The sequence below is a fragment of the Notothenia coriiceps genome, unplaced genomic scaffold (genome assembly GCF_000735185.1).
Source record: "Notothenia coriiceps isolate Sejong01 unplaced genomic scaffold, NC01 NC01_scaffold00037246, whole genome shotgun sequence".
NCBI classification, from domain to species: domain Eukaryota; kingdom Metazoa; phylum Chordata; class Actinopteri; order Perciformes; family Nototheniidae; genus Notothenia; species Notothenia coriiceps.
This window is the reverse complement of record NW_011369947.1, coordinates 1,292,025-1,306,799: the sequence shown is the minus strand read 5'-3', so window position 1 is coordinate 1,306,799 and position 14,775 is coordinate 1,292,025. Positions and strand designations below refer to the sequence as shown.

Genomic DNA, 14,775 nt, shown 5'->3' with positions numbered 1-14,775 from the left:
AACACGAGCACCTGTGGTTTAAGCTATATAACAGTAGGCTATTTGTTTACACCCGAGCATTGACAGTGCCGTGCCTAACACACTGCAGCATGTCTACACACTCTGTTCTGATCAAGTCATCAGCAACGCCAGCGTCTCTCACATTGTTCAGGATACTATGTGCTTAAATAGCAGCACTTTCTCAATGACGTGTTGCGCATGATCTGAATATTGAAAATCAGACGGGAAACCTGGAAGAATACAGTGTCACCACAACCTACACATGCTTTAAAATAAGTGAAACGCTTACCTTTTGCAGAACTGACGTGTGAATTCAAGTCTGCAATGAAAGGAGACATTGAGCCTTCGTGAGAATACATAAAAATAACTGTATGCATAAAAAAAAATACCAAATCGTGTCTTGTATGACAGTCTGAGCAGAGGCTGCACAACAGATGATTGACGGCGGGGTTTTTAGTGTTTCTGTCCGCGGTCGAGTCTCTGATTGGCTGCCTTCATCCCCAGCCATGAATGCTGTGCTACGATTGGCTGCGAGTCTTTGCCAGCTGTACTTCAAAGAACACGCTCTCTACAACTAGGTAGTGTTGGGAGCTGCGAGCCAAGAGAGAAACCGTGTGACCTGAGTCAAACACGGTGAGTCTGAATCAAATTGGAGACTTACAGCATTGAAATCGCGAACACTCTCATCACAGCACAGACCCTGGATATGGCAACGTCTATACTTGGGGTGAGTCTGACTTTGTATTTGTGCGCAAAAGTTGTGCGTAAAGTTATTGTAGACTACTCTCTTCTGCAACTGAAAGTGCTTGCGGCTTACATAAACATGCTTGCTTTCAAGTTTGCACTAATGATCTCCAACTGTGTTACTAACTCGTTAATTATTATTAAAAAATAGTTACATGCCGATAAAGACGTGTAGGATTGTGTTTTATTATGTTATGTGTGTGTATATTCACAGCAGATATTTGACAGAGTTAGTATACTGAGAAAGTTTAAAGTTTAAAACAAATGTAAATAATTATTTCTTGAACGTTAGCCTGTGTTTTATGTATGGATTTTTAAAATACGATTCTCCTCTCGCTCCAAAACATTTAACTTAGCTCCAACTATTCTTTTTAGATGTTGTTATTATTTATTTAACTAAAGTCTTATTTGTTTGTAATAAGTCATCGGCTAAAGATATTCGGGTTGAATAGAAAAACATTTATATATTTCAATGTTGTTGCCCGTTTTAAGTCCAACTTGTGTGTGTGTTTTCAGGAAGAGCCACGGTTTGGAACTACGCCTCTAGCAATGCTGGCTGCAACTTGCAACAAAATTGGTAACACCAGTCCTCTTACAACTTTACCTGACTCGAGCGCTTTCTCAAAAGGTGGATTTCATCCGTGGAAGAGATCCTCCTCCAGCTGCAACTTGGGATCCAGTCTGCCCGGTTTCACAGTAGCAACAAGCCGCGCGCCGTCAGGACTAACAGCGAGCAGTGGCGCAGGCAACAGCGCCTTCTGCTTTGCCTCCACCTCCCCAACCTCCTCTGCCTTTTCCACAGAGTACAGCGGTCTGTTCTCCAACTCTGCGAGCGTCTCATCCCAAGATTCTGGACAGTCAGCTTTTATCTCCAAAGTCCACACATCAGCAGAGTCTCTTTACCCTCGGGTGGGGATGGCGCACCCGTATGAGTCTTGGTACAAGTCCGGTTTCCACTCGACCATCTCTGGCGAAGTTGCCAACGGTGCGTCCTCGTGGTGGGACGTCCACACTAACCCTGGGTCGTGGCTTGATGTCCAGAATCCGGCCGGCACCCTCCAGACCTCACTGCACACCGGGGCACCTCAAAGCATCCACTCCCAGCTGAGTGGCTACAGCCCGGACTTCTCCTCGCTGACGCACTCAGCGTTCAGCTCCACAGGAATCAGCCCCACCGCGTCCCACCTCCTGTCCACCGGGCAGCACCTGTTAACTCAGGACGGGTTCAAAACTGTCATCCCCACTTACACAGACGCTTCTGCTGCCAACGCCATGATTTCTGGGGGCAGTTCAGGAATAAGTAGCTCCTCAAGGTCGTCCCGGCGGTACTCCGGCAGAGCAACATGTGACTGTCCGAACTGCCAGGAGGCTGAGCGGCTGGGACCCGCCGGGGCCAGCCTGCGCAGAAAGGGACTCCACAGCTGCCACATTCCCGGCTGCGGTAAAGTGTACGGAAAGACGTCTCACCTCAAAGCGCATTTGAGATGGCACACAGGTGAGCGGCCTTTTGTCTGCAACTGGCTTTTCTGTGGCAAAAGGTTCACTCGGTCCGATGAGCTCCAAAGACACCTCCGCACACACACCGGAGAGAAAAGGTTTTCTTGCCCGGTGTGCAACAAGCGCTTTATGCGGAGTGACCATTTGAGCAAGCACATCAAAACGCACACGGCCGGTGGTGGAAGCAAAAAGGGAAGCGACAGTGACACCGACACCAGTAACCTGGAGACCCCGAGGTCCGAGTCCCCAGAACTTATTATGGAGGGGGTGAATCCCAGAATCAATGTTAAGGACCATGAGTCTCCTCACGACGAGCCCTAATGAGGCTTCATCCAACAACAACAAAAAACAGATAAAAAAATGCACAGCATATAAAAACGGGTCTTATTTGAAAGACAATAAAAAGGAGAAAATATTCCAAGAGGAGATTGCAAAGTCAAAAACATATATTCTCCACAGACGTTTCATTCGTATACCCATCAAAAGAAAACAGTGCTTTACTGTAGGCCTTTGGGGATTTTTAGGGGCAACTTGAAAACGAAATGGATGTTTGGTAAGGGTGAGCGAAACCTGTTGAATTTTGGTTGGACAATGTGAGTTACACCTTGTATATTGACGACTAAACTATTTGTTATTTTCATGTAAATGTTAGGCTATGATTGTTTTATTCGTGTTGGTATCCTGGAAATCAGGGAGTTTACTTTCGACGCACTTTGTGGATATGTATGTACACAGCTTTTTCAACTTTGGTTAACCATTTTATTTCTTTGCTAAAAAATATCTATATATAAATGTTTACCTGTATAAAGTCACACGTATAAGACTTTCATTTTATCGTAATTAAAACATCTTTAAAAAAGGCTGAAATTGTGTGATGTACATTTTATATATTTTTGTTTAATTATTCTTGTGAGTTTATTTAATTTTTAAACGTGAGTGTTGCTCGTTTACTATTACTCTAAATATCACCTATAACACCTTGACTTTCACTATTTCCCCTATGGAATAAATCAATGTTTAATGCCCCGGAAAAAAACATTTCATGCCCAAATGAAAACCTTGTTAAATGGTATTAATTATGACTTGGAGCACATCGCAGCCCCATGCGTCTTGTATTTGCGATTAGGGATTCGTGTCTTATCAAATATCTAATTAATCTCCGAGACATCTTTTGTTCACTTTCACTTTATCGGGGGGTTTCCAAGGGGGTTTGACGACAAAGGGCCCTGAATATTTATTCTAATTGTCCAAATTAACTGCTTTCATTTGCATACCAATCGGTGGACCGATAATACGGATCCGGCGTCTTTCTCTTTGCCAGGAGCCAAATAGATGTTATGGGAACAGTTTTTAAACTTCAGAAAAAGAAGGGGCAAAGAGTCACATGCAAATGTTTGAATTTAAAATGCTCTTTGCTCAGAACAGTCAAATGGTGCCTGCACGGTATTTGAATATCAGTGGCCCCGTGTTGAAAGGGTTCAAGGATGCTCTCTGACTTCTTTGTGCTTACCCAGTGCAGCGTCCGATTCTCAAAGAAAACCCGGGGAATAATTAAAGCGTGGGTCCAGGACAGGGAATACGTCAGGGAGCAGCATCTCATCCAGACACCCTCTTTTTTTTGAAGAGGATGTTAAATTGACCAGAAGGCAATAGAGGGAAATTATTTCAATTTCCCCTTTGTGCCACAGCGGCGCTAAGAAAACGGCCACATCGTGAAAACTAGCAAATTAAATGCACAATCTGAATTTCATCAACAAAAAAAGCTACAGGCAACACTTGAGAAAATGTTGAAATTAAAGCTTCTTGCATCACATGTAAAAAAAGTAAATCTGAGATAAAGAATTGAATTGTTGCCATGTTTTATTTTACAAAATGTATTTTTTATCTCAAATTAAATGTGTAATTTTAGGACATAAAATAACAGGTTGAACATTTTTGACATTTAATTAAAATAATTGTTAAAAATAAATGTACACAGTTTAAAACATATATTTAAATGCTAAATACTGATGTGCATTAATAAAACAAATATAGGATAGTGCAGCTGCTGTTTCGTTTGCTGAATTTACGCTTGACATTTAGATATAAATAATATTTGTTGTTGAAGCCTGCAAAAAAGCAACAGGAAATATATATATATATCTTTATGAAAAACACAAATAGTGGCATATAATTCAGGGAAACCGGACAAAAAAATCAAACAATACAAATAAATAAACATTGTAATTAGTTTCTGATTATAAGTAGCCTAATAGTAATATTTTATATTGTCAGGTGCCCGGACCTAAAGGCATGTTAGTATTTAGTGGGAATACACTAACATTACTAAATTATAGACTTTCTTTCATCCATCGCAAAACAAACCCATTTTGGAGAGAATTTAAAATTTAATCAGAAAATAAAATATCGAGACTTTTTTTTTCAGAATCAACATCCGCCCAAGCATTACATCTTACAATGACGATATTTCCCCAAAAGACACAATAATGAATGCAATACATAAAAAAAACTGCATCGCAGAAAATGGTCTTCCGGTGGCCAACTGACCATTAAAATGAGTCCAATATTTTTCCATCAACGGATCATAGCTGCAAATTGCTTGCAATGGTTATCAATTAATCTAGACTCTTCCAAACAACACAAGGGCACAATGAGCTGCATCTGGATATTATCTGTCCACTGCTTCCCTCTACTGGAGAAAAAAGGAAAACCTACTGAACAATATCTGCAATTTAAATCGAGAGACAGTTATAGCGTTCTCAGTAATCACAGTCATCACAAAAGGTGATTCAACATATTTTGTCCAATATTGTAAGAGAGGAACACAGCTAAACACTCAGTGCCTTGTTTTGGCTCTGTCTTGGCTTCTCTCCCTACTCCTGCTTTTCCCCATGCCATCCCTTTCCTTCCTCCTCTCCCTGCTTCTGCTCCTCCCATCTGCTGTTCTGCCTCTCCTTCCATCTGGGCTGCTTCTGTTCCTCTCAACATCTCTGCTGTGACGCCCGTCTCTCCCTCTCTCCTCCCTGCCTCTGTCCACGGCAGAGCTGCTAGGTCTCTCTCTGTCCCTGCTGTTGTGTCTCTTTCTCTCTTGACCTCCCTCCTGCTTGATCTTGTTCTCTGGGATAAGACTACAACTCCCGCTCCTTCCCCTCTCTGTCCTTGTTTGTCTATAATCTCCCGACTTCTCTTCAGGCTGCTTGTGTTCGGCGCGAGGGCTCGGTGACCTGCTTCTGTGAGAGGAGGCCTTTTTCTGACTCTTGACTCGCCGCTCGCTCTTAGAGCTGTTATCCCGACAGGAATCTTTTTTCTTGTTCTTCTTTTTCTTTTGGCTCTTGAACTTGCCATGGCTGTCTGAATGTGAGTCACTATCACTACTGCTGCTATCGGAGGAGTCACTCGAGCTGTCACTACTTTCAGACTTTTTTTTGTGTTTTCTCTTGCTCTTCTTCTTCTGTTTCTTGCTCTTCTTTTTCTTCGCCTTCTCCTTGTCCAGGCGATCAAGTTTTCTGTAAAACAAGATCACAAATGTTCAATTAAGATTTCTACAAGGCAGCAGGTAACCGAATATTATTAACAAAAATACATTCTAATAAACACATTTGAGTTGGAAGGAATGCAAAACACTTCATCCAAATAGGAAACCATGCAACAATGCAAACAAAGATGCCTTTCACTTTTGACAGTTGATAATATACTAAGATTCAAATCCAAGTTATATTTCTATCGCTCCATATAAAACAGGGACCTAGTAATTCATCAGATGGGTTTGAAACATTATTTCCCTTCAGTTTATTCTATAAATTAGCCAAAAAATATTCAAACAGTGTTACAAAAATATTAATAATCTTGTTCATTCATATATTCATTATTTATTTTTTTAAATGTTTTTACCTGAGGAGCTTTTGTTTTTCCTTTTTCGTCAATGACTTAAGAAATGCCACTTCGGGATCTTCCTCATCCTCACTGGCAACGTATTCCTATAAAAGCACACAGCACATTTACATCAAAGCATATAGATACATATAACTCTCAAAGGCACATTTTGTAAATCTCTAAGTGAGCACATCAGCTGAAAACCTTTTGAAAATCAAACAATACATTTGATCCATATCATTTAGTCTACTTGACTTAAGCCACCTCAATAACTGGCCTCTCGGCAGCATTCATATATTCTAAGGACATAAGAGACGTAGTCGGTTTTTCCCCCCTGAAGGGTAAAGTATATATGTGTGTGTGTGTGAATATATCATCCTATGTGTGCAAAGAAGGGAGTGTGAGACAGACAATTACCTGCGATATATCACAAACAGTAGAATTTCTACCAAGGACACATTTCTTCAGGGCAAACCCACTGTTTCGCATCTCCGCTATTAACTCCGAGGGGTGCATCGACGGACCTGTTAGCACAAATCACAGCGTCAGAGTCCCATTGATGTCAGACCCACGCCAGCCACTATCTCCACAGAGGGAATTTCAGGGGCGGCTTTGTTAACAGAATGGGACATCAAATCAACTCACTCTACTTCCGGCTGAGCAAATCATACAATATCATACTCTGCCAAAGCAGCAGTTAGGGGAATCAGAATACACAATAATTACTTTTTTTTTTCTCCCGGCGCAGGAGGGGGAGCATTACAGTACTCCACCATCAACACCATGCACTGACTGGACTCTCCCAGGGAAACATTATTTCTTTACTGCGCTATCCGCTGATTGCAGCAGTCTGGGAGCTCCAGCTGAACCCCGAGGGGAATGATTCAGTGTACCTGCTGCAACATCTGCGACAGACTGAAGCTCACACTGGCTCTTTATAATATTGTACAACATACCATAATCCCACTGGTTTTTCCCATTGCATAACCAAGAACACCCATGTTTTAGAAGTATATATCACAGCAGGCCACGTATCAACATATTGATAAACTGTTAATGATTACTTCCTTTATTTGATCACATATTTAAATGCTGTATTTATAATGTTGACATATGCTAGTATGCAAATGCTTGTATAGATGAATGAATGACTGTTTTAATTCAATAGCAACACACTATCTGTATATAAAATGGTTGTTGTGTGTTTACAGAGGTATCAAAATAACATTTTATTATTTTGATAAACAAAGACACTGCTGGAGAAGGCGTTTAAAAAGTCTGTTTCAGATTTGAGATAATGACTATGTACTTTACCTGGTTCCTCCTCGGGGGCCACAGCGCTGGCATTGATACCCGACAGACCATAGAGGGGACACTCTCTGTCTGTGTTCACGTGGCCCCATTTGTGACATTTGATGCACCGCACGTTGCGCACCTGGGGGGGTTCACAACAACACACATTATGGAAAATAGTGCAGATGTACCATTCATTTCTTAGACAAACCAATAGTCTACTAATACTTTCTAAACATGATGGCATCACATACTTTAAGGCTAAATCGATTAGTTTAATGTCCAATTTTTGGTTATAATTATTTTTTTTATTTTGTTCACTAATGTATGCACAGTTTCTTTAATAATACACTGGGTCCCAATCGTATACGTTCACTGCTACATCTTAGACAGATATGGGTGTCATTTATTCTGTTCAGATGTGTCAACCTGTGCACACTAGATCTAAATCACAGGTGCATCCTATATGCTTCAAATATAAAAATTCATCACATACCTGGATTCCAAACGGCTGATCTCTAATATTCATGTCATCCTTCGCATATCTACAGGAGAAAATGAAGGATTAAATAGAATGCAAATGTTGCAGCGCACTTGAGAATATTTTTATAAAATGTAGGTTTGTTTCAAAGAAAGATACTTACTTCTCTCTCGGAGCCGTTTTCTGCCACTCAAATTTGTACTCTTCTTCCCCATCCTGAAAAGAAGACACATGTTCATTACACATTTTAGTATGCAAGCATTTCTATTTATAAATGAGTGGAAAATCGTTGTAAAGAAAGATCCACATGCAGAAAAAGAGTGGAACCGTATGGATAAATCATTTGCTTTAATTACCTCTTTTGTTTCCTCTTCAGGAGAGAAGACGATTATGAAAAGAAGCAAACAAGTATTAATGAAGTTTATCATTTCTTTCTTAAGAATCAGGTATTTGGAATAAGGTTCATAGGATTAAGTAACCACTGACCTTTGGATGCTCCCGGTGGAGCCTCGTACATGAAATTGAGGCCATTTTTAACACGATCATCCCCCATCAACACCCTAAAGGTAATAAGATTCAAGGCCTTATTGTCATGTGCACAGTAGCTACAGTGTAGATATGGCAATGAAAAACTTAAGTCACAGGCTCCTCCAACAGCGCAACATGAATATATAGGACATAGAACAAATAAAACTGATAAATAAAATAAAATAGTGCAAGAGAATGTTTTGAGTTGTGTAATGTACAAAATAAAATAGAAATAATGCAAGAAGAGTCTATATACAATAAATGAAATGTATAGATACATAATTTGCAGAATGGAAAACACAACAAGAACATGTTATTTTAGTTACTTTCTATTAATGGTGATTTTCAACATTTACCACAACATTAGAGGAAGTATTTATTTTAAAATGATTGTATAAGTTAATGTAAAGTAAATAAAAACCTTTCCATTTACTGAGAAGGACATTTACACGTTACGTTTTAATCAATAAACCCAAATTAAATGCAATTCAAAATAAATCAGTAGGTCATGAGGTGGTTTAAGGTTACAATTATATATTTATCAAACCTGTTGTTGTAACAATCCTGTTCCTTCATGTACGCCTGCATGAGATCTTCTTGCTTCTTCTTGTCGAAGGTTATTTTCTGTTCTGCTATCCATACCTGTAAGAATATTTGTATTTTACAGATAAATTATTCATCATCATTACAGTCACATTCATCAACAGAGAGAAATCCGTATGGGTTACGGCTCAAACTAAAGCACATGAATGAGTAGAGCATGCAATCATTGAATGTGTCTTAAAAATTAATTTATTTGAGAGGTTGTCATGTGTATAAACATTGTTAGACTCGAGAACTGATTTATACTACAGGGAGCGGAGAGACGACTCTCATTAAAAGTTAGCATTCGACTACATCTATATACAGTCTATGATCTACACAATGATAGCACTACATATAATGTATATTGAATCGCATTTACAATCAGCAAAGTAAACAGATACAGTATTAGTTTGGGTGGTCCATTTTTGCTAGTAATAGTATATTTATCTTTTAAAGACGACGATAGTAAAGTGGACTAAAGTAACTTTAAGTTAGCGATGTCTTTCTGTACTGTAACGTTAGCTTTACGTTACCGACCAAAAAACAACAATGTGAGCACATAATGTAGATTAAACATCGTATATGGTTTGTATATAATTGACATATAAACACTACTGAGTGGGAACCATTTTTATCAAATTTTTGTCAAAGTGGATTGTGTTAGCTTAAGCTTAGTAGCAAATTGGGCTAGCATATCAACGGTTAGCATTGCTTGCTAGTTGGCTAACGTCTTCTACCCTCAAGCTGTAATGCTAACTGTAGCAACCATTCACCTTTTTGATGTTTGACTTCGAAGCAGGATGAAAATCCTTCTTGCACATGAAATTGGCAAACGACTTCCCCATGGCTGACAACCGTTAATGTCACCTGAATGGAAATCGTAGCGTTAGTGTTGGCTAAGAGAGTTGCTAACGTAGCAGGTAGCAGCCTCCGAGTGTGCACGTAAACAAATCCTTCTGCAGGAAGTCGGTTCTGTGTTGGTGCTACAGGGAGCCGTTGAAAACATAAACGCGTAACGCTTTAAACTACATTTATTTGTTCATTCTTTATGCATCAAGTATTTACATTGAAATATAGTAACGTAATTTGTAATATATAAACTTAAAAAGCTACATCTTTTTAATTGGGTTTGTCCATGGGATTTTGATAAAATATCAGAAATTAAATGACACAATGATTTCCTGACAGCAAATCGTCAAACAATTATTACATAAAATAAAAAATGTATATGTTTTAGGAACACTAACTGCCATCGTAACAATAAAGGATGAAAACAAAAAACTATAATGTAAAAAAAGCAACAACACTACTTCGATAACAAATATAAAACGGACTTCAGCTTGGTCACGTGACTGTGTGACTGTTTCCGTGTGAGACTACAGTAGGAACTGTGACGGTGAGCTCAAATGGAAACCTAAAAGAAAATAGAAACTTATAGTGACAGACAGAGCTCAGTAAGACCTAAGACTGGCAGACACAGGTAAGCGTACCTTGTTGAACGATGAATATAGTTACAAACAACTCAATTACTCTGCACATTTGTCTTGCTCTCTCAGGTAACTTTAGGTCTTAATCTGATTTAATACCAATGTCGTATTGGCTAATAAATATGGTGCAAAGTGCACTATTGGCTGCTAATGTTAAGGCCTTTTTCAAAGCCTGTTTAACTACAAATGTAACCCACTCAATGTACTGATCCTTATGTTTATGACTTTCAGAAAGTTTTTGATTCAAAATGCACCCATCCTCCTGTGACACCTTCGTGGCTCTGCCCCCCTCCACTGAGAGAAAATGCATCATCTTTGGGAAAAACTCTGACAGGCCTTGTGATGAAGTCCAGGAGGTGGTCTATTTTCCTGCCAGAGATTTCGATACAGGGGAGAACGTTGAGGTAGGCGACACAGACAGCTTGTTATTGCCCTCCAACCTTCAATTTCACAATTACCCACAATGACTGCTCTTTGGTGAAAGTGCCATGGGGTAACCATTAACAGTTTTTCTCTTCTTTATCTTGTGAGCAGTGTACATACATAGAGATCGAGCAGGTTGCCCACACTTATGCAGTGATGTTGAGCAAACCAGCATGGCTGTGGGGCGCAGAAATGGGCGCAAATGAGCATCAAGTGTGTATTGGAAATGAAGCAGTGTGGGGCAGAGAGAGTGCAGATGGTGACGAAGCTCTTCTCGGTATGGATCTTGTCAGGTAAAGCCCCTGTAAAAGAGATTGTTGGAAATGTAATAACATCCAGAAAACCATTTTTGAGAAACACTCAATGACGAAGCAAAACATACATTTCTGACTCTACAATTTTCAAGGCTTGGACTTGAGAGAGCGGATACAGCTGAGAAAGCTGTGGATGTTATCACTGAGCTGCTGAAAAAATATGGCCAAGGAGGATCGTGCATGGAGGATCAGGGAAGCTTCACCTACCACAACAGCTTCCTCATCTCTGACAGGAAGGAGGCATGGCTGCTGGAAACATCAGGGAAGCACTGGGCAGCAGAGAGAAGACAAGGTAATTAGAAAACAAAGAATAACATTCACATTTATCGTGTTTATCTGTATATATGCTGTCGGAGAAAGGCCAAATATACTGTATGTTTGTAGGAGTCTATTTTAGTTGCAGCCCAATAAGCCAAAAAAGATCCCAGCTGTCAACAAGCACCATCCTCCTCTGTATACATGATTTGAACCCTTTTGTCTTTAGCAAACCTATAACTTACTAACAAAATATGTTTTTAATTTAATTTAATATTTAAATATGTACACCCTAACCCATGGGCCTACCAAAACAACAAGTATAAATGTTTACTTAGTTTTGTTTATGTGGCGCACCAGGATCAACAGCTCTGTCAGCACTCCAGCTGGACCTGCCTGCTTTGTAAACAAAGGCCTGTTGATATCACTGACAGAAATGCCATGATAAACTTTGGTAACAATAATTACAAGAATCCTACCTTGTTATATAAACCTGGGCACAAGATTATCCTTCTTCAAAGTGGAGCTATTATTATTATTATTCTTATTCTATCAAAGTAAAATAGAAGACTTTCTGATGTTCTAATGTTTATTCTTTTTGTCATCTATCATATTGTCCCTGTCAGGTTATTCTCTGAGTAGTTGGCAATCAAATGTCTTATTATGACCATCATGCCTTGACATTTTTCTGCATTAAAGGCTTGAGTTTTTTTACAACACATTACACTGCTTAGGTTGCTATCAAATATTGTTAAATTCAAGTATAATTGCTAATCTTCTCGTTTTTACTTATAGCTGGATATCGCAACATCTCAAACAAGTATAGCATAAAAACTAAGATCGACAAGGAACACCCAGAATTGAGGAAATATGCACAGGGCAAGGGCTGGTGGGATGGAAAGACTCAGTTCAACTTTTCCACGGTCTACTCCTTTACCACTACAGCCAGAATAGAAGCTGCTGGGAGCCGATACTGTGAGGGGAAGAAGTTGCTGAAAAAGAGCAATGGTAAGTAACACACACTTCACTATGGAGAATTGAATCAGAAGTAACACAACTGTACCACTGTTATGCAAGTGTTTATTTTGTCTACTGAAGGTCACATTACTGCTGAGACGATGATGGATATCCTGAGAGATAAAGACAGTGGCATCAACATGGAGGGCATGTTCATGACAACAGGAAGTATGGTGTCTGTGATACCCACTGATCCCACTCTGCCCGGGGTTCACTACTTTACAGCAACTCCAGACCCTGAAAGGTAAAGTGCTGGATCACAGTTCAGCTGATAAAGCATGCTTTGAAGTCATTTAAAAAAGCTAATGACCAAATAATGTCATTATTTTTGCACAACAGGTCCGTATTCAAACCTTTCATCTTTGTGAAGAACATTAATGCGATTAATTTGCCGAAGGAGACTACTTCTCCCAGCTATGGTGCGGATGACCCTGTCAAGAAGAAACCTCGCTTCCAGAGCAAACCTGACCGCAAACACGAGTTGTTTGTCAAACATGAACTGGTGGAGGCCATCATGGAGTCCTTCAAGGTTTAACAACTTCATTTCAGCCAGCAATTTCAACTTGGTATGATCAATTTCTTCTTAAATATTTATTAACCAATTGTTTTTTGTCTATAGGACAGAGGAAAGAAGATCACAGAAAATATGAGGAGACTGGAGAAGGAGAAGATGACAGAGATGGAGGAGATTCTTTCACATGGCATTAAGGAACCAGACCTTTTGGTGAATCTGTTCCCGAGGTGTGTTCAGGAGGAGATGGCCGTGTACGGCAAGAGCTGAAACCAAAAAACAGAACTGCAGAGACACAGGCAGCATACGCTTCTACGTTTACCGTTGAATCAGGCGTAAAAAAACATGGTTGTATAATTAAATGGAACAAAACTTGAGAAATTAACATTGTTGTACAAAAAGTAAAACAGACTTGGATACCCATGTTGTACGTATCGCATCATTGACCAGAAATACTAGGAGGAACAAATGACATTAGACGGGACTTGAGGGTTTGGGTATAACATTTATTTTTAAAACACATCATTAACACATACCTAATATATTAAAGTGTTTTTCTTATCAAAAATACATTTTACACCTCCAGTGCGTCCATCTTAAACGTAAAAGTTTTGCTGCTTTTTAAAAAGCAACAAAACTGTATATTTTAGCAGTGTTTTAAATTATATATACCTGAGAGAAAAGATTATTTCCAGCAGCTTGTAACATCCCAAGCCTCAAAGTCAATGTGCACACATGCGAGTAAACACATTGTCTGGATTATGACACTCATTTCACATAGTTCTAAAATCATAACTTTTTTAATGTAAAGAGGAAGGTTGCTTATTTTGTCATTTTCAGAAAAGCAATTCATAATTTGAAACTTTGTGTATGTTAGGATACTATCTCTGCTAAACTGTTTTACATCAGCGCCTAGTCCTATTAAACTACAGGTTATCAAAGATACAATACTCTCAAGCTTCATAACCAGGTAATTATCTGGTAAAACTCACTTAGCCATACATTCAAAAACAAACTATTACAAAAAGGGAGGCAGCTTTAACCATGTTCCCTTTTTTCTTTTGGCAAGCGGCATTGGTAAAAGAGTGATAACACACTCTGAAGTGCCCTAGTGAAGACAATAATACATTTAGCAGAATAATGGGATTTCTTGCTTGCTTGCATTGTCAATCCCAAAAAGGACACAACATAAAAACAATCCAACGGAAAGTCCAAGTATTTACATTGCATTTGAAATGATAACAAATTCTATAAAAAGCAGCAACGTCTAGTTTTATCCTTTAAAATTGGTAATACTAGCTTTAACTGGCATGACATGCTTATTATGTTGTATATGAATGTAACCGCGGGCGCGCACACGATCTAAAGTTTAGCTGTTCTACTGATCAAATTGCCGTCTAACTCGACTTGATCAAACAGCAAAAACTCCACAGATTCAATTTAAAGAAACACGATACAGTTGGCAGTCAACAAAAAGGCCTAAGACAAGGATTTTCTCCCAAGAGTATTCGTGTTTTTATTATCTCAATGAATCTTATTCAATGAATTGATGTACTGTTGTGCTTTGTGTCTTTTGTTGAGGGATCCAGCACCCCTGACGTGAGCGGCAGCCTTGGGAGTTGGGATTCAGCAGTGTTAGGCCCTCACGTGCACTTCACTGCCCCTTAAGGCCCAGATACACCGGCCAGTCACCTGAGAAGTAGCCGACGCCGACACCGACTGTTGCGTCGCCGGACTCTCCTGCGTATTTGCCGACTTCGCGCACTG

The 14,775-nt window shown here is 39.5% G+C and overlaps 3 protein-coding genes across 4 annotated transcripts; 2 read left to right on the top strand and 1 right to left on the bottom strand.

Annotated features, from left to right (window-relative positions):
• Positions 1–618: 618 nt before the first annotated feature.
• sp9 (sp9 transcription factor) lies at positions 619–3,095 on the top strand. Its single transcript, XM_010794521.1, has 2 exons — positions 619–727; positions 1,261–3,095. The coding sequence occupies exons 1-2, from the start codon at positions 707–709 to the stop codon at positions 2,560–2,562; spliced, it is 1,323 nt and encodes a 440-aa protein (XP_010792823.1). The 5' UTR covers positions 619–706; the 3' UTR covers positions 2,563–3,095.
• A 994-nt stretch (positions 3,096–4,089) lies between these two features.
• On the bottom strand, positions 4,090–9,999 carry cirsr (corepressor of RBPJ and splicing regulator). The gene is made up of 10 exons (XM_010794520.1): positions 9,775–9,999; positions 8,964–9,058; positions 8,375–8,448; positions 8,245–8,258; positions 8,052–8,104; positions 7,904–7,952; positions 7,429–7,549; positions 6,532–6,638; positions 6,133–6,218; positions 4,090–5,747 (listed from the first exon to the last, which is right to left on the bottom strand). Exons 1-10 carry the CDS (start codon positions 9,844–9,846, stop codon positions 5,078–5,080), a joined length of 1,341 nt encoding a protein of 446 aa, XP_010792822.1. The 5' UTR covers positions 9,847–9,999; the 3' UTR covers positions 4,090–5,077.
• A 373-nt stretch (positions 10,000–10,372) lies between these two features.
• On the top strand, positions 10,373–13,678 carry scrn3 (secernin 3). 2 transcript variants are annotated; one of them, XM_010794518.1, is made up of 8 exons: positions 10,373–10,481; positions 10,720–10,892; positions 11,023–11,204; positions 11,318–11,517; positions 12,426–12,488; positions 12,579–12,741; positions 12,837–13,026; positions 13,117–13,678. In XM_010794518.1, exons 2-8 carry the CDS (start codon positions 10,737–10,739, stop codon positions 13,276–13,278), a joined length of 1,116 nt encoding a protein of 371 aa, XP_010792820.1. In that variant the 5' UTR covers positions 10,373–10,481; positions 10,720–10,736; the 3' UTR covers positions 13,279–13,678. The 2 variants fall into 2 exon arrangements, with proteins under 2 accessions (XP_010792820.1, XP_010792819.1); XM_010794517.1 differs by having other exon boundaries at positions 12,276–12,488.
• Positions 13,679–14,775: the final 1,097 nt, after the last annotated feature.

What these genes read in the sequence shown, in the direction of transcription:
- sp9 (XM_010794521.1), top strand. Translation starts at nt 707, where the DNA reads ATGGCAACGTCTATACTTGGG. An exon ending in TGGCAACGTCTATACTTGGG is followed by an intron (nt 728 to 1,260) that starts GTGAGTCTGACT and finishes GTGTGTTTTCAG; the next exon opens with GAAGAGCCACGGTTTGGAAC.
- cirsr (XM_010794520.1), bottom strand. Translation starts at nt 9,846, where the DNA reads ATGGGGAAGTCGTTTGCCAATTTCATGTGCAAGAAGGATTTTCATCCT. An exon ending in CTGTTTGTGATATATCGCAG is followed by an intron (nt 6,219 to 6,531) that starts GTAATTGTCTGT and finishes GTGCTTTTATAG; the next exon opens with GAATACGTTGCCAGTGAGGA. An exon ending in GAAAAACAAAAGCTCCTCAG is followed by an intron (nt 5,748 to 6,132) that starts GTAAAAACATTT and finishes CTTGTTTTACAG; the next exon opens with AAAACTTGATCGCCTGGACA.
- scrn3 (XM_010794517.1), top strand. Translation starts at nt 10,737, where the DNA reads ATGCACCCATCCTCCTGTGACACCTTCGTGGCTCTGCCCCCCTCCACT. An exon ending in GGCAGCAGAGAGAAGACAAG is followed by an intron (nt 11,518 to 12,275) that starts GTAATTAGAAAA and finishes TTTTACTTATAG; the next exon opens with CTGGATATCGCAACATCTCA. An exon ending in GCAACTCCAGACCCTGAAAG is followed by an intron (nt 12,742 to 12,836) that starts GTAAAGTGCTGG and finishes TTTGCACAACAG; the next exon opens with GTCCGTATTCAAACCTTTCA.